A 25,593-nucleotide genomic window follows, 5' to 3' on the forward strand; every position below is an offset into this window, starting at 1 on the left:
CCTACTAAGCAATCACTCATGCATTTTTATACTATTTTTATCTCTAATGACAATTAAAGGATCTCAGGAAACAAGGAGTTTGATTTTCATTGTCAATTCATCGTTTTCATCCTCCGTTTTCTCCCTACCACCTTTCTTTTGGAGACTCCTGTTTTCTTTCAAAATCATTGTTTCTTTTATAACTTAAAAATATTTGTGTTTCTCTCTCTTCTCTCTCTCTCTCTCTCTCTCTCTCTCTCTCTCTCTCTCTCTCTCTCTCTGTGTGTGTGTGTGTGTGTGTGTGTCTGTGTGTGTGTGTGTGTGTGTGTGTGTGTGTGTGTGTGTGTGTGTGTCTGTGTGTGTGTGTGTGTGTGTGTGTGTGTGTGTGTGTGTGTGTGTCTGTGTGTGTGTGTGTCTGTGTGTGTGTGTGTGTGTGTGTCTGTGTGTGTGTGTCTGTGTGTGTGTGTGTGTGTGTGTGTCTGTGTGTGTGTGTGTGTGTGTGTCTGTGTGTGTGTGTGTGTCTGTGTGTGTGTGTGTGTGTCTGTGTGTGTGTGTGTGTGTGTGTCTGTGTGTGTGTGTGTGTGTGTGTGTGTCTGTGTGTGTGTGTGTGTGTGTGTGATTTCTATATATCTAAATAATGAAATTCAACCTCACTTCATGTAATGTGTTTTCTGGTTTTATGGTATTGAAAAACTTAGACGTATTCTCTTGTCTCTTGAAGACTGTCTCTCTTGCTCTGGGCTCCTTAGTTGCCTATAATCCTTTGACTAGAGCTGAGGCCTGGTAAACTCTCCTCCTTCCATGTTAGCATGTCTTCTGTTTTCATTCTTGTTTGGCTCATGTTTCAAGAGCCTTGTTAGGTAGACTTGATGGACACATCTTCTCTAATATGTATAGGAGACATAATCTCAGAGAAGATTCACTCTTCTTAAGCTGTACACACTCTTTCTACTCCCTCTTCTACAACAATTCCTAAGCCTATGAGGCAGGAGATGGATTGTAGATGTATCAGTTGAGGCTTGGGCTTAACAACTCTGCATTTTACCTGCTGTGGTTTTCTGTAATGGTCCCAAATTTTGCAGACAAGTTTCCTTGATCAGTGGAGATAACAACAAGTATTTGGAAGTATGAAGATGAAGAGTTGGAGTGTAGTTAGAGATCATGCTAGTTAGTGCCAGTTAAATGTTTTCCTCCAAGATCTATGATGTAAGAAACACGGGGTAGTTGACTAGGTTTCCAGCACCAGGCAGGATTTCCTTCTTAGAGGTAAGACTTTAAACAAAATGGTCAATCCATAGCATCTCCTAATACAGGTATTCCTAACCTGGATGCCAATATCTTTTACAGAAACCTATGAATGCACCTTTGAACATTAAGTTTGAAAGAATTTGAGACAGCCTGGCTTGCGGGGACTCAAGTGTTTTCCCTAATCATTAATCTGAACTACAGTCTATGCAGCTAAGGAGGTGAAGCTCATAGGCCCTAGCTTTGTGACACTTCCTTGAATTCATTTTTAATCATCAAAAGTCTATTTAAACTAACTTTATTACTATCAACTAGACATTTCAGCATAAGAAGAAATCATCTTCATAATAATCCACTGGTAAATATCTCCAGTAGAATGTGACGTTTCCACCAGATAAACACTACATTACATAGAGAATGAGGATCTCCCTACATCCATTTACACCATGCCAGGTACCAGAGAAAGATGGCAGAAGCAACCATGTAAAGGCGCAGTGGAAGCAAAAGACATTTTGGAGTCTGTGGTCTCAGGTTTTGCCTATCAGAGATTCACCCACCAGGGCTTCACCTCATGGTCAGGTGACACCTGAACTTCTCTTGCCACCTGCAGATCCTCTGACAGGGCCCCCTGCAGACAAGCAGAAATCAAAGCTCATCTCCACCTTGAAGTTCAGATTCTCAGTCACTCCCCATTGCTAGGCACCAATAGGTAAACATGCAGCAAAGGAAAACTGAATTAGAGGAAAACATAAGAAATTCACAGAGTGTCTGGAAAAGGCTCATGCATGGGATTAGCTGAACACTGGAATTCAGGCATGTCACATGACCTCCATAAAGAACAGGAATTCCCAAACTCAGGCAGCAGCTGCACACAAAGCTATAGCTATGCAGAGAATTTTATGTTCATCAAGGATGAGGTCCACACAGCAGTGCCAACTCCTACAGAAATAAGCACCACAGAGCAATGTCACTCTGGTTTGTAATCCCAGACACGGAGAATTGAGTTGAAATGAACAACAAAATGAGTCTCTTGCTTGTAAAAGAGATAATGGGATAAGCTTATAAAAAGGTCTAACTTAATTCCCTTTCCCCAACATTAACATTATGATCTGATTCCTCCAGCAAATTAACAACAAACATAGGACCTACCATCTCCAGGCTCCACTACAGAGCTTGCTATAAAGCAGGAAGACATGCAAATGGGCCCTCTCTCTGCTCATGAAAAGCAGCCCAGTCCTGACCTTACAGCTCAGACAGAGGAGCTCAGCTGTGGATCCCAAGACTTCGCTCAGGGATCAGCATGGAGTTGGGGCTGAGCTGCATTTTCCTTGTTGCTCTTTTAAAAGGTAATTTATGGAGAGCAGTAGATGCTGACTGTGTGAGTGGCCCAATAATCTGAGGGACAATGGACATGTGTGATGATTTCTTGACCAGGATTTTTTGTGTGTTTTCAGGTGTTCAGTGTGAAGTGAAGCTGGTGGAGTCTGGGGGTGGCCTGGTGAAGCCTGGGGATACCCTGAAACTCTCCTGTGCAGCCTCTGGGTTCACCTTCAGTAGCTACTGGATGAGCTGGGTCCGCCAGTCTCCCGGCAAGGGCCTGGAGTGGGTTGGAGATATTAAATATGATGGCAGTACCACAAGGTATGCACCATCCGTTAAGGGCCGTTTCACCATCTCCAGAGACAATTCCAAGAACACTCTGTACCTGCAAATGAACAGTGTGAAGTCTGAGGACACCGCCACTTATTATTGTGCTAGATACACAGTGAGTAATCTCAGTGTGAACCCAAACATAATCCTCACTGTGAGGCCGTTCACGGACACCAGGGAGCGCAAAGCACACACTGAACGCAGGTCCATCCCAGGAGATTATGTAGACAGGGTTAGATGAAGCACCCATCAGATGTCTGGGCTGCACTTTTTCTTGCTGTTTTCTGGAAATTCTGTCTCCACGTGTGATGTGAAGGGATACAGTGTCCTCAAAACATTACATGTTCTCTTTGTACTATTTTAAAAATATGAAGCACAGTCCCCATAACAAGATGCAAACCGACAGCTATGAGGACATAAAGGACATTAACACAGTCACTGAAATCACATGATAAGGAATTCCTGGACTTTCCTGAGTCCTTTCTTACTCTAGGCAGAGTCTTGTTCAGATTTCTTGATTATAATACTCATAAATTTGTGTTTAGGTGAAAACCAAGGGGAAGGTGGGGCCGAGATCGTTACCATCATCCCTAGCAGGCCGGGATACTTCCCTGCACCTTCCCTCCTCTCCTCTAACTGAGGACTGTGCGCTGTAATCCAGATGTGACCCAGCTGTGTTTTTAGCTAACTCAGTTTATTACTGCATGACTTTCATCTCTGTTCATCGTGGAAATTTGTTTAAACTGATCCCTTTGTGTTGAAAGATGCGAATGAGTTAAGGACAGATATATCCTAGAGATGCATTGTAGAATAAGGCCGGGCACCTGGGAACATGGGTGTGCACAGGGGATGCATGGATTTCTTTGTGTCTGTAGCTATGTTAGGAAGTAGAGAGCTGGGGACTCCCCAGCATTGTGATCGCTGTAATTGTCAGGTGTCTGCTCACATAAATGGTTGCTCATGTGATTTTCACACAAACCTAGAACTTGATGAAGATAGAGAATTAAATGACAAACAGTGATTTGAATTGAAATTAATAAACCTATGAATGGTACAGTGAATATATCTGTACACTCCCATGGAGAAAAAAACACATTTGAATTCTGAATGAGGCTGTGAGTTCATGCCAGAGAGAGAGAGAATCACAGAGGACACAAGAGACAAAAATGTCCATTCTCTTTCCTGTGTGAGATGTAGAGAGAAACATCTAATTCCAAGTCTCTAAGCTATGTAACTGACTGTGACAGAACTGTGCCCCCTCAGACCAGAAATCATTTAGCATCATGATTGACATTATGAGAAATATTGAAACATCTAACACAGGAGAGATCAATATCTGGAAAGAGCAACAGCTAAATGCTCAGTAGAGGAACTGTTTCACATGGCACAAGAAGTCACCATTGTTTATGTAATTATCATGCTAATAGCAGAAGTAAACAATAATTTAAAGCATAGTCTGAAATTATCAGAAAATTATGTTATTCTGAAGTCTTTTCTTCCCCATTTTCAAGTCATGGATTGGCTGTGAGACAGGACTTTATTCTGGATGAAGGGAGCCATCATGATGCTCTGACCATCAGCCTGGGGCCAGCATGCTGTAGGGAGTCAGTGTTCCATCAGGGGGCTGGAAACCAACAGTATTCATGAGCAGGTGCACAGGAGGCCAGAGAGCACTTCCTGTGAGCCCTGGCTTCCTCTCCCAACCCAGTGTGCAGAAGAAACTGCAGGACCTTGGAGCTGGAAGTTATTGGCTTTAAACATCAATAGTCACAAGAAAAAAGCAGACTGCATTGCTCTTTAACATCACTGAACCTGTGAAGAAATCCCTGGGCCCTGTGAGCTGTGACTTTCATCATTCTCTGTCCTTCTTCCCTTTCTCCAGGATGCTCAGCATCTGAGAGAATTGAGATAACTGACCATGTCTCTGCTACAGGTTATGTTTTTTGTTGCTGCTGTTTTTAAAGTTTTCAGAAATAGACGGCAGTGTAAAAATGAAGCTACTAATGTTGAATGAATAGAATATCAAATATGTGAGGCAGGAGATTGACAGATTAGTAAAGTCAATGAAATACAACTCTCTTCCATGCAATTACAGACTGCATAACTGCCAGCCTGCAAATGACACATACTGTTGATTGCTGAATTCACACAGTTCTCAACAGATGTGGTGCCTACTGAGGACCTAGGTCTTCTCATGTGGGCTCCTGTCTATGGTGAGCAGAAGTGAACTTCCCTGAGACATCCTGTGTACCTCATCTCAGACTGGATCCACCTGAGACCCATAATTTAAGTCCTCCATCAGAGTCAGCTCCTGGTGAGAGAATGCAAATCTCTCCTGGCTCCACCCAAGCATAGGTTGAAAAGCCAAACCTGGGCCTGGGCACTCACTGGTGTGCAGCCATGGCCCTGTTTGCCTCCTTATTCCTGCTGCTGATTGGGCCTGCATGTGAGTACCATGGATTCCTACTGCATGATCTCCCATAATTCACTCTGTGTCAACCTTACCTTCTACTTTTTCCTCCACAGATGTCTTATCCCAGGTTACCCTGAAGGAGTCTGGACCTGCGCTGTTGCAGCCTTCCCAGACTCTCAGTCTGACCTGCTCTTTCTCTGGGTTTTCACTGAGCACATATGGTATGGGTGTCGGCTAGATCCGCCAGCCCTCAGGGAAGGGTCTGGAGTGGCTGGCACACATTTGGTGGAATGATGATAAATCCCTGAAGAGCTGCCTCACAATCTCCAAGGACACCTCCAACAACCGAGTAACCCTGAAGATCGCCAGTGTGGATACTGAAGACACTGCCACATACTACTGTGCTCGAGTATTGAGCACCACGGAGACACAGCCTCATTTGATATCTGTACAAAATTTCAGGAAGCTTCTCATCTCTTTCCCTTCCTAATATGGGGAGAGAGTTACATCTTTCCTGTAAGCCTCTGAGTTTTCCTCTTCACTGCTAACTTCAGAGTCCGGGCTTCCTGTTATACACCATCATTCATTTTTAAGATGTTTAGAAATGAGTCTGCCTGTGTTTGGTTATACAATGATTAAGGAAGTCTGGTGCTCAAGCCAGGTGGTTAAAAGCTATTGTTTCACTCTGTACTTTCTCTCAAATTCCCACAGCAGGAATTTCTAAATTACTGTAATTTCTCCTTCAGTGAATAATTCCATACTGGGGAGATGGGCTTACTAAGTAAGCACTCATAAACTGAGACTCTGGTGAAAGAATTGCTAAGGAAACTCTGAGATATCTCAGCCTATTGCCAAGGCTCTTGGTTCTCTCCACAAACTGGTGATAAGGTCATAATGCTGAGGACAACACTTGTGTATCACATTGGACACTGGGAAGTTGATCTGGTATTTAACTAGATGTTTTCTCTTCTACTGAATGGCATTCATAGCTATTGAAGATATTTTTCCATGAGAATGAGAAGGGCAATAACCAGCCTAGATACAAATGCTGTGAGTCATAATGGTGACCATCCCATGAGATATGTTGTTGCAATTGTTGTGGATGTAATTGATCATTCTCTGTTTGGATTTCATGTGCTGTCCATGAGATGAAACCCATGTTGGACATTGCAAAGAAGGCGAAGAAACTGGGTCTAGATACACCATAGCCCCAGGTTAAACCAAATGCTATTTTCTCATAAAGGAACATGTCAATAAAATTATTCTTAATCATGTGCCCTCATAGACACATAAGTCAGGGCCTAAGTCAGCCATCAGCAGAGAACATTCTCTTTTTCCGTATGTGGAAACTGACTTAGACAGAAAGGGACACTATGTGGAGAGTGATGTATATTTGGGCATTCGCTATAAGTGGGTAGTCTTCATCAACCCTCACCCTCAGGATTGTGCAAACAATTCAGGGAAGGAGGTGGAAAGATCCTAAGAGTGAGAAGTGATAAATGACTCCAAGGAAACAGTTTCCTGCACTCACAGCCAGACTGATGCACACATGAACTCACAGAGACCGTGGTAGCAAGCACAAGGCTTGCACAAGTTCCAGTCAGAAGGGTTCTCAGGGCTGAGTGTTACAAGTGGACAAGGGCTCCCACTATTAATCAAGAAACTATCTGCAATTTATAACCACTAGCAAAGGAGAAAAATTGGCCCAATTAAATTAGGCTCACTGGTATATTAATCACACTTCACTGGCTATATTAATTACGCCCCATGACCAGGAATTAGCAAAAAAAAACTTGAACAATGACATTTTGGACAGCTTTTGTCTTATATAACTTTATTTAAGCTTCTTTGTTTCATTGATATTTTTGTATGTGTGCATATTTTGGTTTCTGATTTTGTATCCTTGAGAGAATGTGTGTGTTTATGAGATACATAGATTGATGATAGTTTCTTGTTTTTTGCTCATTTGTTTAAGGAGTGAGAGAAATAAAGGCTTTAGAGTTGTGTTGATAGGGAGGGGAGAAGTTTGGGAGTATGTGACAGAGGGGGAATATATTGTCTAGAAATATTTTTCTCATGAAGCAAATTTAAATAAAACATACTAGAGTCACCCCAATCAGTTATGTATCTATGGATATTCAATATATTATAACATTTGGGTAGAGAAAACAAACTTATTTTTTATTCTTTCATGTAAATGTGCAACCTGATTGAAGTTTGCAACAATTTCCAGCCAGTTGCTAAACTGCAATACTCTTCCCTCTTTTATAATTTCCATCCTCCTGCACTGATGTTAATCAGGTAGGAATCTATGGAGTTTTCTAAATATCATTGTTCAGACATTTTCTCAGAATATGTGCAGAATCATCAGAGATACGAGATAATATTTCAGTTTCCATCAGCTCATTTGTCATTGTCCTCCATGACATCACCAAGACTGTCTTCATGACCCATGTCTCTGCTGTAATTCTGGTTTCATTCCCATTGCAGGTCTCTGAGGTTCAGACTTCCTAGAGTTGGTCCGTCTTTATTATCTCTAAGCAGATTTGTCACTAATAATCTGTTCTGAGAAATACAGACCTGTTTTAGCCCTAAGTTCAAAATGGTTTTGCCTCTAAAGTCACCCATGTCCTGAGCTGTTTCAATATTTAATCATTTTGATCAATATTCTGACTCTTTTGTAAAGTCACTCAGTATTTTTATTGCATAAGTAAAACAATGCAGAGTGAGTGATCTACCAGAAATAAAAGTGATTACATTTGCCAATCAGGAAAGCATAGACCTTTATTTGTGTGATTGTTAGCAGATTATCCATGGGATTTCCTTACTAGGATAGTGTTTGAGATTCAGGAGGAACCAAGAGAAAGGCAGAATCAACCTCCTGTACCCCAGAATCCTAAGAAATCTAAACTCTCCCTTCCTCTTCCCAGGGTACATACTGGGCTCAGACCTGAGCAATGTGAATTTTATCACATGCATTTTTACACTTGGATCATTCTTGCATTTCCCACATCACTTTGTTCAACAATTAAAAGCAATTTCTGAACTTTGTTGCCCGTGTTTATATAGATTGCTAAATTTCCAGGACCTAGAGTCACCTGGGAAATGAGTCTTGGGCATTCTTTTAGTGGAGTATTTACACTAGCTTTGTCCCTGGATGTTCCTGTGACAGTAGTTCTACAGTAGGTTAATTGAGTTAGGAAGACCCACCCTATGTGCAAGTATTCATCTCTTTCTTATAATAAGCAATATTCCTTGATAACACCATTAATTTGGGTTAGGTAGGTCGTTTCCATTATAGGAATGGTTACAGTTGTCAAGGCAGAACCAGAGTCTATATTAACTGGAGAAAGGTGATGCGCTTTTGCTTTATGCTGTATGTCATTCAATCTGTTAGGCTGAGGAATAATTTATATGAAGAGCACATTGATCTTTTCCTGTATATGCAAACTTGACATTTGGTTTTATTTGTGAAATAAGTAAAACTAGTAGTATTGGTGGAAGTGTCATGCATATAACAGAGAGAGAGAGAGAGAGAGAGAGAGAGAGAGAGAGAGAGAGAGAGGAACAAGGCAGAACAGATGGAGTATCTGCTGGACCCAGAGCAGTGTGGCAGCTTTGTTCTGTCCTGGACTGTAGTAGACTGATTCTGTTTCACCTGTTAATAAACCCTAGTGACCCTAATTGGCTTCCTTTTATTTTTCATTTAAATTATTTAATTACATATTTACATATGCATCCCACATTCCCTCACCCTTCCATCATTCCATGTTCCCCAACAACACCCCCAACTCATCCCCCAACTCCTCACCAGGGATATTGAGACCCTCCAGAGGGGACCTTCAAAGTCCATCATATCATTCAGGAGTGGGCCTAGGCCCTCTTTGTATCTGGGCTGCATAGGATCCATCCATAGGGAATGTGCTCTCAAAGTCCATTTGTGCTCTACAGATAAACACTGGATCCACCTTTAGAGTCCCCATAGACTGCCTTGGCCTCCTAGCTGGCACCCACATTCAGAGGGCCTGGTTTGATCTAATGCTGTTTCCCCAGCTTTATGACTAGGGTCTCCATGCTCTCACTAGGTGAGGCCAACTGTTTCTGCCTCTTTCTGCATCACTGTCTCAGCTCCTTTTTCATCCCTCCTCCCTCTCCACAAGTAGATTGCAGGAGTATGGTTTAGTGCTTAGCTGTGGGTGCCTGTCTGTGCTTGGAATGGCTACTGAATGAAGACTCTAGGAATGATAAACAAGGTAGACATCAATCTCATTATAGGGGAAGGGCATCAGTGGCACCCTCTCCACCACTGCCTGGATTTATTGGGGCCATCCCTGTGGATCCCCTAACATTTCCCTTGAGACAGACCTCTCTGCATATCTGTACTGTCTCCCTCTATCAAGGCATCTTTCTTGCCCTCCTCTATTCCTCCCCTTTCTCAGTCCTCTTGTTCTCCCATCTCCCCTTCTTCCCTCCCACCTTCTTCCTCTCCCCATGTGCTCCCACTTTGTTCAGAGGTTCTTGTCCCCCTGCCATTCTTCAAGGAACTATGCAATCTTCCTTTGGGGTCCTCCTTGTTACCTAGCTCCTCTGACAGTGTGGATTGTAGACTGGCAATCCTTTGCTCTATGTCTAAAATCATATATGAGTGAGTACATACCATGCTTATCTTTTTGTGACTGCGTTACCTCACTCAGGATGTTTTCTTCTATTTCCATCCATTTGCCTGCAAATTCAAGATTCCATTGTTTTTTTCCACTGATGAATACTCCATTGTGTGAATTACCACATTTTCTCTATCCCTCCTACAGTAGAGGGGCATCTAGGTTGCTTCCAGGTTGTGGCTATTACAAATAATGCTGTTATAAATATAGTTGAACAGATGTCCTTATTGTATGAATGTGTATTCTTTGGCTATATGTCCAAGAGTGGAATTGCTGGACCTTGAGTTTAGACTGATTCCCATTTTCCTGAGAAACCATCATACTGATTTCCAAAGTAGTTGTACAAGTTTGCACTCCCACCTGAAATGGCAACCCGACATCTGGCAGAGCGCTGATCACCAAAATGTACAATGAACTCAAGAAACTAGCCGCCAAAACGCCAAAAAATGCAATTAAAAGTGGAGTGCAGAATTAAATGGAGAATTTTCAACAGAAGAATCTAAAATGCTGAAAGACACTTGAGAAAGTGCTCAACATCCTTAGTTATCAGGGAAATGCAAGTCAAAACCACTCTGACATACCATATTACTCCTGTCTGAATGGCTAAAATCAATACCACAAATGACAGTGTATGTTGGAGAGGATGTGGAGAAAGAGGAATACTCCTCCAATTGGCGTCCTTTATCATCCTGTTCAGGTAACATTTAGGACAGAGCTGTGGGATTCCACACTGGGAATGTAAGACACCAGTGCCTGTTATCAGGAGCCCTGCATGCTCACTGCCCTGTTGCCTGCAGATTATGTTTTTCTCAATTCTGCACTGACAATGACTGATGCTGAATGGACATCAGTGTCCAGTGCACAGAGCCTCTACACACACATACACACTCACATGCAGTTTTTTGTTGTTAGAGGCATTATGGCCGACTTAAGCCTTCTCTTAATTCTTGGCTCTGTTATAACTTTGACTTGTCTGAATACAATTATTTATGTCTATGTTTGCTTTTTCATGTTTTTGTTTTTATTTTAAATAAGGAGAATGCACATGCACCTTGACTGTACAATGCCTTATTGTCAATAAGAGAATTAATACTGCTATTGGTACCATGGCCACAAACTGATTATTTCAATTAAAAGAATAATTAGAAAAAAGAAAACAACACAGTTGATAGTGGGATTCTCTCGTGCAAATTGTTTTATTTATTTATTTTTATTCACTCACATGAAGCCAAAAAGTTTTATAAACAAGAACATAGGGCCAGAAAGCCAATTTTCTTTCCCATCTGACTAGATCCTTTCACACACATGAGCAATCTCAGGTAGAGAGTTGATTGGGATGTCTGATTTCCTGCCAGTAAAGTTATTTTACTCCTGGAATTTCTTCTCAAATTTCATCATTATCCTTCCTTATCCTCTGGGCCTATGCCAGCAGATGTCATGATACTCAGGAAGTGTACACTGAACCAGTTAAAGGTGAACATAATTCCCTCATCCTCCAAGGCATAGTCTACCTTCTCTAGTCTGTGCAAGTTAAAGGGTCTACAACATCATGAAATCTCTTGTTCAAATATAAACCTCAGTGTCAGGATAGAAAGTCAAGAGGGGTTCCCTTATTGGTGAATTCCAGGAACCATCAACAGAAAGATTAAAATGTTATATGAATGATGTGTCCAGTCATTGTTATATGTGATCTTGCAAGGCTCATGCAAGGTTCATAGAGATGATTTCTATGGGGACAGATTGGATTTCTCAAGTTGAGACAAAGGTTGCTTCACAGGACTCCACCATATGGTTACCATGATGTCTCTCAGTCGCACAAGATTCCTGGGACAACATTCTTGACCTGCACATGATGTGGAAACATTATAAATCTGTCCACAAACATTACAGAGCAATCCCTACAAAGGAATATTTTTGGTCTCTTGGAGACCATGTTCTGTCAAAGAAAACACAAAGGATAACATTCTGATATTTAAGATATGACTGTAAAATGACATCAAGTTTGTATAATCGAGAATATTGCTAAATATTGTTGCATGAGACATCAAAAGGGAAAACCTAGATATAGTAGTTAAGCAAAGCCTGGGGAGTAAGTACAGAGAGGCCAGCAAGAGTGTTTCCTGATTGTACCCAGAGTTTATTGCACTGACTTAACCATGTAGAAGACCCAGGAGACCATCTTCTGGGACAGTTATACGCCATGTGTACACGGATACAACATGTGACATGGAGAAGTTCAGGTAGTTCCTAGACTTTGTCTCTCTCCTGAGAATGCTTCAGAAACATAAATGACACGATGCAAATACCCTCCCTATCACCATGAAGACAGAACATCTCATAATAGAATGAATTCCTCAATTGGAACCAGGACTAGACAGTCTTGTCTTGTGGAGAGGTGATCTAAGGGCTCTTCATGCTGAGTCTCCCCCAATCAGGACAGAGTCCAATGTACTGGGGAGGGGACAGGATGCACTGATGGAGGGACACCCGAGCAGAGTCCCTGAGTGGAGGCTCTAGATTTCTCTCCACCGTTTCGTACTCAAAAACATGGTTCATTTACTATTTAAGGAAGATTAAAAATAGTAACCTGCTGTTCAGGAATGCTACATCCAACACAGCCCACAACAGACTAATAAGAAACACAAAAATATTCAAATTTTACAATGTGTTTTTCAGATAAATAACACTCTATAGAGTTTACATACCATGGTTTTCCTTTTTGAGACAGAGTTTCTCCCTGGAGCTTTGGAGCCTGTCCTGGAAAATTGGAAAATGCTCTATAGAACAGATTTCCTTGAACTCACAGAGATCTCCCTGCCTCTGCATCCAAAGTACTAGGATTAAAGGTGTGTAATACCACTTCCCAACCATATCATTATTTTTCAATCTGGGTATCACACACCAATCATGTTGCATGAATCTTAACTAAACTATACCCTTTAAACCAGTTACTTCAATTTAATATCAGCATTCAATAATCATAATCATTGTTATTCCTTTTAAAATGATCAAAATTTTGTAATAATGGCCTCTGTCAGACCATAATGAATTGACACTTTGCATTATGTCACAAATACAAAAGAAATAATATGTAATTATTTAATTCTTTCCCTATAACCCAGTTTTTTTCTCTGTCATTTTCCCTAGACAATTGTATGTCTAATGCATCCACCACAAAACTCAGAGCTCTGACTGAGAAGCCCCCACACTGTATTCCCAGTCTTCCCATTCAATGTTTGGCACTGAAAACATAACACTTACCAAAGGGGTTGTGTGTGAGAGGAGATGTCCTTCTTGCATCTTAAATAAAACATTTTTCATAATTTCGTAACCTGACTACTATATGTATCAATATAAACAATCAAATTCCTCCCTTATGCAACTTTTACTATCCCCACAAACTCATTAGTTCTTCAACTTTAATAAATATTTTACCTGTGTGTGTGTGTGTGTGTGTGTGTGTGTGTAAGTAACATATTGGGTACAGTTATAGGTTTGTACATGTACCTGTGTTTAGAGCAGTGAACTTGGAATTGAATAATATGACAGAGCTTGTCCTTGATGAAAACTGATTCTCCCTCTCTCAGCAGCCATTGATTACCAGTAGTTCATCTTTTATAGGTTTAACCCTATACTATGGAAGTCCAGTTTCTACATCTATATCATCAAGATTTCATGGTATCAGCATCTCTTTCTGTCTAGAAAATACAATCTCAAAGTGGCTTCCTGGTCCTCTACACCGTGCACACTTTTTATCCCCTCTTCAAGGATTTTCCTAAGCTTTTGGTGTTGTGTTAATATTGAAGATGTATCCAGTGTAGTTGTGCATCCATGGGTCACTTGTTCTATGCAAGTTTGCCTGATATGGGTCTCTGTAATAGTCTCCATCTGCAATTACAAAAATGAGAACATCATTGATGAGGGAGGGAGAGCTTTTATCTGAATATATAAGGATACATTTAAAATAAAGTTAGAAAGTGTTTGTGTGTGTGTGTGTGTGTGTGTGTGTGTGTGTGTGTGTGTGTGTGTGTGTTACAAGCAGAGCCCCATTGAAGGTCAAAGTGTTTATATCTGGGTTGGTGTTTAATTTTCTGCTTTAGAACCATGCAGGCAAAATACATTCTGTTGCAGTAAACTGTCAATATCTGATTTAATTCTGGACTACTCCACTCTATGAGATAGCACCTATTTCTCACACTGCTCAGGTGGCCAAGAAGAATGATATTAGATATCACTGAGAACTAGTAGAAAACAAAAAGTACTGTTCTGTTAAAGATGGCTTGAGGAAGAAAGATTCTAAAAATCCCAGCCCATCTGACAGCACTGAGAACCAAAAACCTTGAGGAATAGGAGGTTTGCATGCTAAGTAAGAACAATGTCTACCCAGAACTTCAGAGAGGCAAGACCATGGTTAACACTGACTAAGATGTGGGAGAGAGCAAAGATAACACGATGGCATGGGGGGAAGGTCACAGGGAGACAGTAGGCTATGGGAGAGGAAGGAGGTGGATTACCTTGTGGTCCCATGCAGATGCAGGCAAGTCCCTCAAGGTCCAGGTGAGAAACAGCAGGCCTAGCTGATGGAGAGTGAAAGGCAAGTCATTGTAGAATCAGAGAGCAGAAGGACATGGCATGGAAGGAAATAGTCCTTCTGGGTGTTTTTGGGTGGCCATAGAAGAGCTGGCAGTATCTTTGTGATAGAGAAGAGCAGGTCTGTATGGTGGGTGGGGAAGGTTAACCCTGAAGGAACTAATTGCTAAATCTGGGTCACCAAAATGTGTTTTAAATCATTGTTAAAGAACAATCTCAAATAGTATTTACCTTTATATAATATTTCTTTTATTTTTTTGAGCATCAATCTCCAAGCTTTATGCATGAAATAGTATAGCACTTGGTTCTGTCCTCCACCACATGTTGTTAATCCAATTAATCATAGGCATTCATTATTTACTGAACCTTATACAATGTTTATTAAATGATTATATTTTGGTTTTTCCTTTTAAAATTACTATGAATCAATTTAATAATTAATGCAAAGAGAGCGGGAAGTTTACGATTAGGGAGCACAGTAAAGGAAGTCTGAAAACAAATTTCTATGTAAATCTAAGAATTCAAACTTAATAGTCTATTTTTCATTACTATGTTCTTTCTTTCTCTGATGGCACACAGTTTCATATAGACGAAGCATAAGTAAAATCTAAGATTTTTCTACTCCAAACTCTTTCCTACCATATAAAGGTGGGGATAACTCAGACTTCAGGCATGCAAAACAATACTCTAGCAGCTAAGCTACATGCCTGGGGAAATGAATGATGCTTTGATGTTTTAAACACCACTTGGTTCCTAATTTCATCTCAAAGAGTTGTACCATTATTTGTCTTCACTAAGGCTCCTGCCTCTGAGTTCAGGATATAACAGGAAGACATGCAAATAATGCCCTCCTCTGCCCATGAAAAGCAACCCTGATGCTGAAGCTCTGACAGAGGTACCCAGCACTGGACTCCCTGGTCCTCCCATTCAGTGGTCATCAGTGAACATTCAATACTCAGCATGGAGTTAAGACTGAGCTGGGTTTTCCTTGTTGCTCTTTTGAAAGGTAATTTATGTATAAGAAATGATACTGTGTGAGTGGATGATTGAGAGGGACAGTGGACATTTGTGAGAGTTTACAAACACGATTCTCTTTTCACAGGTGTCCAGTGTGAGGTGCAGATGGTGGAGTCGGGGGGAGGCTTGGTGCAGCCTGGAAAGTCTCTGAAACTCTCCTGTGCAGCCTTGGATTCACTTTCAGTGACCACTGGATGAACTGAGCCCGCCAGGCTCCAGGGAAGGGGTTGGAATGGATTGCAAGTATTGAACAAAAAACAAATAATTATGCAACACATTATGGGGAGTCTGTGAGTGGCAGATTTACCATCTCAAGAGACGACTCCAAAAGTAGCGTCTACCTGCAAATGAACAGCTTAAGAGCTGAAGACTCTGCCACTTATTACTGCACTAAACACAGTGAGAGAACTTCAGTGTGAACCTGACACAAACCTCCCTGCAGGAGCGCTCAGGATCAGCAGGGGGCGCAGGTCACACATGGAGGGAGGGACAGGGCAGGAACAGGTGCAGACATGACTGAGGGCTGGTTTATGTGGTCACAGCTGTCGCCCCATCTACTGGTTTCTCAGGATGCTCTCTGTGTTTATGTTCTTTGGGGTCTGAAATAACAGAGTTCTCTTTTGCCACAATTTACAATATTACACACCACGCAGTCTAACGTGAATTACATGGAAATATCTCACCTCTGATTGCAGAAATGACTCTGGTGATGACACAGGATCAAATGCTGAGTGAGGTCTGCAGTATTGGTGAGGATTTTCCCTCATGAGATTCAGACAAAGACTCAGTGGTATCCGGTTAGGACAGAGACTGGATTAGGGGACTCACTGGGGAGGTGAGGCAACACTCAGTGACCCCCACACCCTAACAGGTCTCAGGTCTTCTGTTTCCCTGAGCACTGTGCACATCAGACACAGATGTGACCCATTTGTATTTTCCCTGATGCAGTTACTTCACCTGTAACTTTCATCATGGGGTCTCCTGTTACATTTTGTTCTTCTAACTCCTGGTCTTTGTTCAAAACAGACATGAGCCAGTTACATGAAACTCACCTGAGACCTAGGGTGTAACCCTGTGTGACAAGGTTAAGGCTGTTATTGAATGAAAACAAGAAATATTTTTTTTAAAAAAAACATGACTTGCAGCACTTATGGTGGAGGAGTAACTTTATTATTGGTATGTCAGAGAGCATAGCCAGAGGCTTGGACATCTGTGAGAGTCCAGAGTGGACACTACCCTGGGTCATGTGACGAGTGGGGGGAGTGGTAAGGGGAGGGAACACAGGGGAACCAGGTGAAGCACTCAGGACCCCCAAAAGAGATTAAAAGAACCAGGTCCCTGAAACAGTTGGATTATATACAGGAGAGCAGCTCAGGTAGGGAAGCCCAGCCCAGGGCTGGAATGTTTAGGATAGGTAGAAGGAGATGCCAGCCAGCAGGACCCTGTAAGAGATAGGGACTGAGGGCAGCAGGGAGATATGGTGTTCACTTTCGGCCGTGATATTTTTAATTGGCACCTCATTCATTTGTCCCAGGTTTGAAAGCTAACATCTCAGGCTTTTACTGATAATAAACAAATGATTAGGAGCTATGTGTAATCTTCTCTATGACTACTTCCTGCCACACTGAGGCATCATTGTTGGGTGCTGTAATGGTTGACTGTAATAGATTCCATGAAAACCTGGATAAAGGGAAGTCAGGTATTTATTTGGGACTTACTCATGAATAAAAATAGATAGAGAACCACTGAGGTCTTCTGCCCAGAGATCTGGAAGCTGAGACCTGATCTGCAAACACAGTTGAAGACAAGAGCGCCCCTCTCAGTCTGCATGCAGCACCTGAGTCTCCAACAGGAAGGGGCTGGAACCTAAAAGACTATTGGGTGGGTGAATTCCCACAACAGGGTGGGGCCAATAGAAGCTGGAATGCTGGTCCTGTGCAGGCCGATCAGGTTCTAAGGAAACTTCTAGGCTAGAGACATGTGGGCATTAGTTGGAGCAATTTGTGGCCCTGGACCCTAGGAGATGAGCCATTTTAAACCTGTTCCAGGATGCATATTTTGAGGGAAAGCCTGGAGCAGTCTGTATTTGATTTAAATGTGATGCAACAAATAAACTAGGGAGAAAGCTCAAATAAGAAGTTTAGGGAAATTTTTCTCTCAGTGTACATTTGAAAATTTATGCCCATGGACCTTGTGATTCAAATAAGAGGGATCCAAGACCAGGAGATGAGGACAGAGACAGAGACAGTGAGACAGACAGTGAAGAAGATCCCACTCTCAGGATTCGGGAAATCAAGTAGGTGTTCTGGGAAACAGGGAGAAGCAGAGGTGTCCTGAAAGATTCTCTCACTGAGGGAGTGCCTGGGTTTATCAGGAACTGGAAGGCACACAATGTCCCAGGAGTCAAGGACTCTGACCTGGAAACCTATGACATTTTCCTCTCAGTGTAGCAGGACTGGACCAACTCCATGATGCCTCACAAAATGTGATGGGTCAAGCAATGACAAGATGGTTAATTTTCAAAGAGCAGTGACTCAGCATGCCATAATTCTCTGTAGTCACTCTTTAGAAGCAGAGGGTAGTGACGAGCTGGATCCAACTGTCAGCAGGTAAATCCCTGGCCACTTTAGAGGAACATTAGTAATGATACAGGAACCATGTAAAATCATTCTCTGTCACATCCATTCAGTGTTCCCTGAAAAACAAGCACCCCTTTCCCACACAGCTGAGCTCTGTGAACACGGAATTAGCATGAATGTCTTACTGCTCAAGCTACACTGTGAAGGTTGAGTGTAAACTAATACATACTAAATTGCATTGGTGCTCAGGACCAGGAGGGGTCACTGCGGAGCCAAAAATAAGCAGGACAGTAATAAGATGAGGATAGGAGGGGACTAAATGTTCTCTGTGGAATTCATATAAAAGCCTATACATGAACAGCAACTATTGAAGGTTGTATGTGAAGTCCCCAATATTCAAACACAGAAAAACTCTTTGTTAAATATTGCACATTTTATTTTCTTGTTTGTCTTATTAATATTTAATTATTTTTGTTATTTGAAATTTTTTCATATAGTATTTTTAGATCACAATCTCACTGCCCAATTCCTCCCTGATTTTAACTATCTCTTTACCACTCAATTCCACATCCTTTCTTTGTCTCTATAAAAAGAAACACATGGACAAAAAAGAAAGAATACAATACCAAATGCACACACACACACACACACACACACACACACACACACACACACACACACACACACACACACACACACACACACACACACACACACACACACACACACACACACACACACAAATATGGGAAACACAGAGATGCAAACAGCTGGAAAATCCAAGCAAATCTTGTTCCTCCATGAGAGAAGAATACAAATTCTGCTAATTTCAGGAGCTTTGGATATATCCAATCACAATCATTAGTCCCAATGGAGCCTAATCTCTTCACCTGGAGGACCAAATATCTCAGGTTCCAATTCTATTTGTAAATTGAAATATTAGGCCTTGATGTTTCTGTAGGGTCTGCACAGGTCTCAGGAATGGCTCCTCCTTCAGACAGCATCACTATTTGGACCTCAGCATCCTGCTGCCTGACCCAGGTCTCCTCTACCTCCTCATTCTCAGCTGGACTAGGTCCTTATCTAAGAAGCACCCTGCTCATGAATATGCAAATCACAGGAGTCTATGTTGGTAAATACAGGGATGTCTACACCACCAACAACGTATGATCAGTGTCCTCTCCACAGTCACTGAACACACAGGTCCTCACCATGGGATGGAGCTGGATCATCGTCTTCCTGGTGACAGCAGCTTCAGGTAAGGGGCACCAAGTTCCAGAGTTAAGGATGGGGAATGTACTCAGGTTACAGTAACATCCACTCTGCATTTCTTTCCAGGTGTCCACTCCCAGGTCCAGCTCAAGCAGTCTGGGCCTGAGCTGGTGAAGCCTGGGGCCTCAGTGAAGATATCCTGCAAGACTTCAGGCTACACCTTCACTTTTGGTTATATGCACTGGGTTGAGCAGAAGCCTGGGCAGGGACTAGAGTGGATTGGAATAATTGATCCTGATAGTGGTAATACTAAGTACAATCAGAAGTTCCAGGGCAAGGCCACACTGACTAGAGACAAATCCTCCAGCACTGTCTACATGGAGCTCAACAGCCTGACATCTGAGGACTCTGCAGTCTATTACTGTGCGAGAAACACAGTGTTGCAACCAAATCCTGAGTGTGTCAGAAACCCTGGAGGAGCAGGAAGCTGAGAGGACACAGAAGATTAGCCTGGGGACTTTCTCAGAATACAAAAATCTGAGTGCCTCTTTTACATCCTCCTCCTAACAGTCCTATAGGGTGTTTGTCAAGCTTTCCAAATGTCATCTGAGAATGAAGAGGTGCTGATTGAGTAAGCCCTGTGATCCAACAGTATCTAGACATTGAGGAGATCTTTCTCAGTGACCACCTCCATTGGCATGCTTCTGCTTTAATGAAACAGAGAAAAAGACGCTGTGACAATACATTATGAGAGTGTGTGTGTGTGTGTGTGTGTGTGTGTGTGTGTGTGTGTGTGTGTGTTTTTCAATCTAAGATACTAGAATTGTTATTGGTGTATCTGGGTATAAACTATAATATGAATTTTGCCAGGAAAATAAAAGTCAACAATAGCTGAACAAACAAAAACAACTTTCAAAAAGTTCAGTAATGTATCTAACTGCACACCAAATACTTTGGTGGAAGTTTTCTCCCTAGATTTGGGGGAGTCTCTTTACATTTCCTCATAATTTAAATACTATGTAATCATTTATAGGTAAGTCTAAACTTGTATTGCTTTTGTTGGTAGTAATCAAATTTCATATCATTTGAGAGATTATGATGGAGCCAAATATCGTTTTGTGAAGTCCTCTCCATATAGAATCTGTCACTTTGCAGACATTCAGGGTTCCTGCTCATATAACATGGGGCAGAGGAGCGGGATTGGTAACTGGTGATGTAAAAGGCGTTGATGTCATCAGGAGCCCAGTTGATCATTCCCCTGTTTTCCCCAATTTCATTGTCTTTGTCACAAGTTTTATTTTCACACTGATTGACACTGACTGGACAACAGTGTATTGCACATGATAACCCCACCCCCCCACACCAACTCATGCACAAGCACACACACACACACACACACACACACACACACACACACACAGAGAGAGAGAGAGAGAGAGAGAGAGAGAGAGAGAGAGAGAGAGAGAGAGGGAGAAAGAGATTGAGAGAGATTTTTATTTTTATGTGTCATGGCCAACTTATATCAATTCTTTTTTGTTTTTGTTTTTCTTTCTTTCTTTTTTTTTGGTTTTTTTGAGACAGGGTTTCTCTGTGGCTTTGGAGGCTATCCTGGAACTAGCTCTTGTAGACCAGGCTGGCCTCGAACTCACAGAGATCCTCTACCTCTGCCTCCCAAATGCTGGGGTTAAAGTGTGTGCCTCCAATGCCCGGCAAAAGTCTGCTAGTCTCCCCCTCGGGGAATCGAACCCTGGTCTCCCAAGTGACAGGAAGTGATACTCTCCTTTATACTACCAAGGACAACTGCTATATCCACTCTTAATTTTTGACTCAGTTATAACTTTCATATGTCCGTATCTAAGCAATTCTGTCTGTGTAGGCTTTTTGTTTCTGTTCTGTTTTATTTAGGAGAACACACAGACCTTGGCTCTATATAAGCTGAATATTAGGAAAAATAATTCTCCCATTGATAGCATGGCTACGATTTGACAATTTTAATACAAAATTTCTCTTCCTCCAAGGCCCAGTGTCCTACCAATGTCTCATGTGAAGCATAAAGGTTCATCAGCATCATGAACTCTCTTGCTCTGATATAAACCACAGCCTCAGGATAGAAAGTAAAGAAGATTCCTTATCTGTATATCCCTGGGAACTCTCAGCAGAAAAACTAACAGTGATATGAAGCTTGGGTTGTTGATAGATGTGAACTTGCTGGACTAATGCAAAGTATATAGGGCTGACTTCTATGGGGAGAGACTGGATTTCTCAAGAACAGTCAAAGCTTCCATTCTCCACAGAACTCCATCTTATGTCTACCCTGCTGCATTACAGTAACACAAGGTTCTTCAGACAACCTTCCTGACCTATAAAGAATTGCTTTTAGAGAATAAAACTGTCTACAAACATTTCAGAGCAACCCCTACATGGGGTGAAAATAATCAATTGGAGACCATTTTCTGCCAAAGAAAACACAGAGGTACACAGTCTGATATTGTGTATTGTGATTTTCAAATCACAACAAGTCCATATAATCAATAAAATTGCTAAGTATTTTTGCTATGAGGCATCAAAAAGGAAAACCAAAATAAATTATTCATGCAGAGCTTGGAGACTAAGTGAAGAGAGGCCAGCAAGGGTGTTTCCTGACTCTACTCAGAGTTTATTCCTTTCAGTTAACCACATACAAGGCCCAGGAGACCATCTCCTATGGCAGTCTGAACCCTCCTCTAGAAGGTTACAGGATCTGTTAGTTCCTCAAATTTGTGTCACTCTCCTGGTAATGCTACAATAACAGAAATAACCCTTTTCAAAGACTCTCCCAATCACCATGAAGCCAGTTTACTCAGAGTAAAAAGAATTTCTCTATTAGAAAACCAGGACATGCATTTGTCCACAGCAGATGGGTTTCTAGAGCACAAGGAGGTGTGCATGTGGTCCCATCCCTAACCTAGAACATATCTCCAATTCATAACATCTTTAAATTGAAAAATGACATTTCTCAAAGTGTGTGAGGTGGAGGAAACCAAACAGTCCTAAGCACAGGCTGCAGATCCATCAGCAGATGCCATCAGGATCTAATCAAATACCTTTGGGAGGTTCCCTGTGTCATGATATCACATGGCTTTATTTCTATTTTATACATGTATCTATTTATCTCTTATTTTATCCTAGAGTTCCTTTGCCTATATAGAACAGCTTCTCATTTTGTCTTTTTATGGGATTCCTAAGTATAATTCTGGTGGTCTCTGCAACCACACCTGTTTCTTGTGCCTTTTTTGGGCTCTTGTCATTCAGTTTTTTGTTTGTTTTCTCCTGTTCAAATGTGTCAATTTTTATCTAATTTTACTTTATTGTATTTTATTCACTAGAATCTTATTTGTATTCAAAAGACAGCAAGGTGGTGAATACGGATGGGGGACTTTGGAGTTGATGAGGGAGCAGGAAGTATGGAGGCTTCTTCCATCAGCATGTGTTTCCTCTACACTCCACAGTCAGGAAGGAGGAAGAAGCATGATGGGGAAGTGCTTCTGTGTATGTGTTTGTCTTGATGGATGATAAATAAAATACTGTTTGGCCAATGAGACAGCAAATTAGACAGGACTAGGAGTCAAAGAGGATTCTGGGAAATGTAGGAGAGAAGTTGTGATCCAGGCAGGAAGTGACATAGCAAGGAGACTCATTTAAGCAAGGAGAAACAGGAAGTATCCTTTTTTTCCCCTTTGTGTCCTCCAGCAGCGATGTAATCCACCGGTAAGGGAGAGCGCCAATGGAAGATGTCCAATAAGTCTTATAAAATAAATAGGTATATGATAATTAAGACTGAGCTAACAGATGAGAATCCTAGTCATTGACCAAGCATCATTGTACCTGATACAAGTGTCTCTGTGCATTACTTGGGGCCCTAACTCAGGCAGGTGGCTGGTGTAGAGTGCACACGTGGCGGTGGGGGCTTGGCAGCTTTTGGTGGAAAGATTTATCATAACAGAAGTAGGTATGGACCCCATGCTGCAATGACATGACAGCATGCTAACTTTCTAGGAATGATGGGAAAACATTACTTGGCTGGAAAAGGGAAGATAAACTTGAGCAGTGTGGTCTTCCTAATCAGAAACCAGGAACTCAGGAAGCCAAGTGTGAATAGTAGATTGGAGTTGACTTGAGACCTAAAAATACAGAAGCAGCAAATACGTTCATAGCAGCATTATTTGTGAAATCCAGAACTTGGTAATAACCTAGATGCCCCTTAACCAAATAATGGATGAAGAAACTGTGATATGTTTACACAATGGAGTACTACTCAGCAGTAACAAACAAAGACATCCTAAAATCTGCAGACAAATGGACTTAGCTAGAAAAAAAAAACAGCCTGAGTGAGGAAACGCATTCCCACAAAACAAATATAGTATGTACTCAATCATAAGTGGATACCAGAAATGAAGCAAAAGATACACAGACTACAATCCTCAACCCCAGAGAAGCTTTAACCCTCTACCATAAACAGATAGAAGCAGATCCAGAAATCCACAACTAACCAATGGGCCAAGCTCCTGGGGTGCAATCAAAGTGAGGGAGGAAGGATGATATGAACAAAGGGGTCAAGATCATGATGGGGAATTCCACAGAATCAGCAGACCTGAGACAGTGAGAGATCAGTGACTCTGGTCTGACTAACGGGGAACCTGCATAAGACTGAACAAGACTCCCTTAATATAGGTGACAGTGGTGCAGCTGAGACAATACATGAGGCCACTGATGGTGTGAACAAGATCTAACTCTAATGCACAACAGACTTAGTGGAGCCCATTCTACATGGAGAGAGAACCTGCCCAGCCTAGACACAGGGGTGCCAGGGGGTGGGGAGGCACCTTGGTCAGCCTCAAGGAGATGATGGACAGAATTAGTAGCTTCCTAGGGAAGGACTTATACTCTACAAGGAGCATATGGGAGGTGGGGGAGTGGGAGAGGGAAAAGGAGAGGAGGGAGGAGAAACTGGAATTTGAATATAAAATTAATTAATTAAAGAATAATAATATGTAAAATATTAAGAAATGAATGGAAAAAAGCAAAAATATACATAGGAGCATAAGATTGGGGGGGCATTGGTCTAGAAAGTGGAGCTGGGGTCATGCCAGTGTGTGTGTCCTGTGGGCCCTGTGGTCCCCAAACTGTCTTACCTCAGACACACACTATAGAAAATGAGACACAGTGATGGCTGTGTTGTAATGAGGAAATGGAGTGGAATCCACCCTCCTCTTTATAAGGACAAGGCTCACTCCCCACATGCAAATTCATCTTCTAGTTCTATCTTAAATCCCCTCCTGGGCTGTGGGAGCTCACATCTCTCTCACAGGAGGCTGACCTCTGAGAAAAGGGGGTGTAGCCTAGAAGATGAGACTGTTGGGTCTTCTGTACCTGGTGACAGCCCTTCCTGGTGAGTGTGACCATTTCATACATGTGTCCATGAGGGGATGTGACAACATGTGATTGACAGAATTGACTCTTCCTGTCTGCAGGTGTCCTGTCCCAGATCCAGCTTCAGGAGTCAGGACCTGGCCTGGTGAAGCCCTCACAGTCGCTGTCCCTCACTTGCTCTGTCACTGGTTTCTCCATCACCACCAGTGGTTACCTGGAACTGGATCAGGCAGTTCCCAGGGAAGAAGCTGGAGTGGATGGGGTACATAAATTATGATGGTGGCACCGGCTACAACCCATCCCTCAAGAGCCGCATCTCCATCACCAGAGACACAGCCAAGAACCAGTTCTTCCTGCAGCTGAACTCTGTGACCACTGAGGACACAGCCACATATTACTGTGCAAGAGACACAGTGAGGGGACTTCAGCATGAGCCCAGACAAAAACCTCCCTGCAGAGGAGCTCTGGGACAGCAGGGGGCGCTCAGCCCTAAGGAAGCCCAGGAACTTTTAGTCTTTAGAACAGGGATAGAAAAACACCTGGTTTATACTGACTTTGCTTCTCAATCCCTAAGAACAGAGAAGACCTGGAGTTATTTCTCTCTCTCATGCTGCAATGCCTTGTTTATGTAAAGTCATATTTGTTTGTTTCACTTTGAGTCTCAGGACAGGGTGTACAGTAATATTTCTTGTCACTTTGAATGTAGATAAAGTCTTTATAGACTGAGCCATTTCTCTATGTTGAGGAATATGTTTTGATGAAAACAGCTTTATGGAACTCAGCTGATCTCACATGGCAGTAGTTTTCGCATAAAATTGCGATTTCAGTTTTGATTGCT

The 25,593-nt window shown here is 42.0% G+C and overlaps 1 pseudogene and 2 gene segments (V, D, J or C); all 3 read left to right on the plus strand.

The window, feature by feature from the left end:
- Nucleotides 1–2,524: 2,524 nt before the first annotated feature.
- LOC118237696 lies at nt 2,525–3,115 on the plus strand. The segment is given in 2 exon segments: nt 2,525–2,570; nt 2,679–3,115. Coding segments are annotated over 2 exon segments (483 nt in total).
- Nucleotides 3,116–19,346: 16,231 nt separating this feature from the next.
- Nucleotides 19,347–19,837, plus strand: LOC103161719. The segment is given in 2 exon segments: nt 19,347–19,392; nt 19,473–19,837. Coding segments are annotated over 2 exon segments (411 nt in total).
- Nucleotides 19,838–24,731: 4,894 nt separating this feature from the next.
- On the plus strand, nt 24,732–25,387 carry LOC113838437 (annotated as a pseudogene).
- The last annotated feature ends 206 nt before the right edge of the window (nt 25,388–25,593 follow it).

This window comes from Cricetulus griseus, chromosome 5 (assembly GCF_003668045.3).
Source record: "Cricetulus griseus strain 17A/GY chromosome 5, alternate assembly CriGri-PICRH-1.0, whole genome shotgun sequence".
Classification (NCBI taxonomy): Eukaryota; Metazoa; Chordata; class Mammalia; order Rodentia; family Cricetidae; genus Cricetulus; species Cricetulus griseus.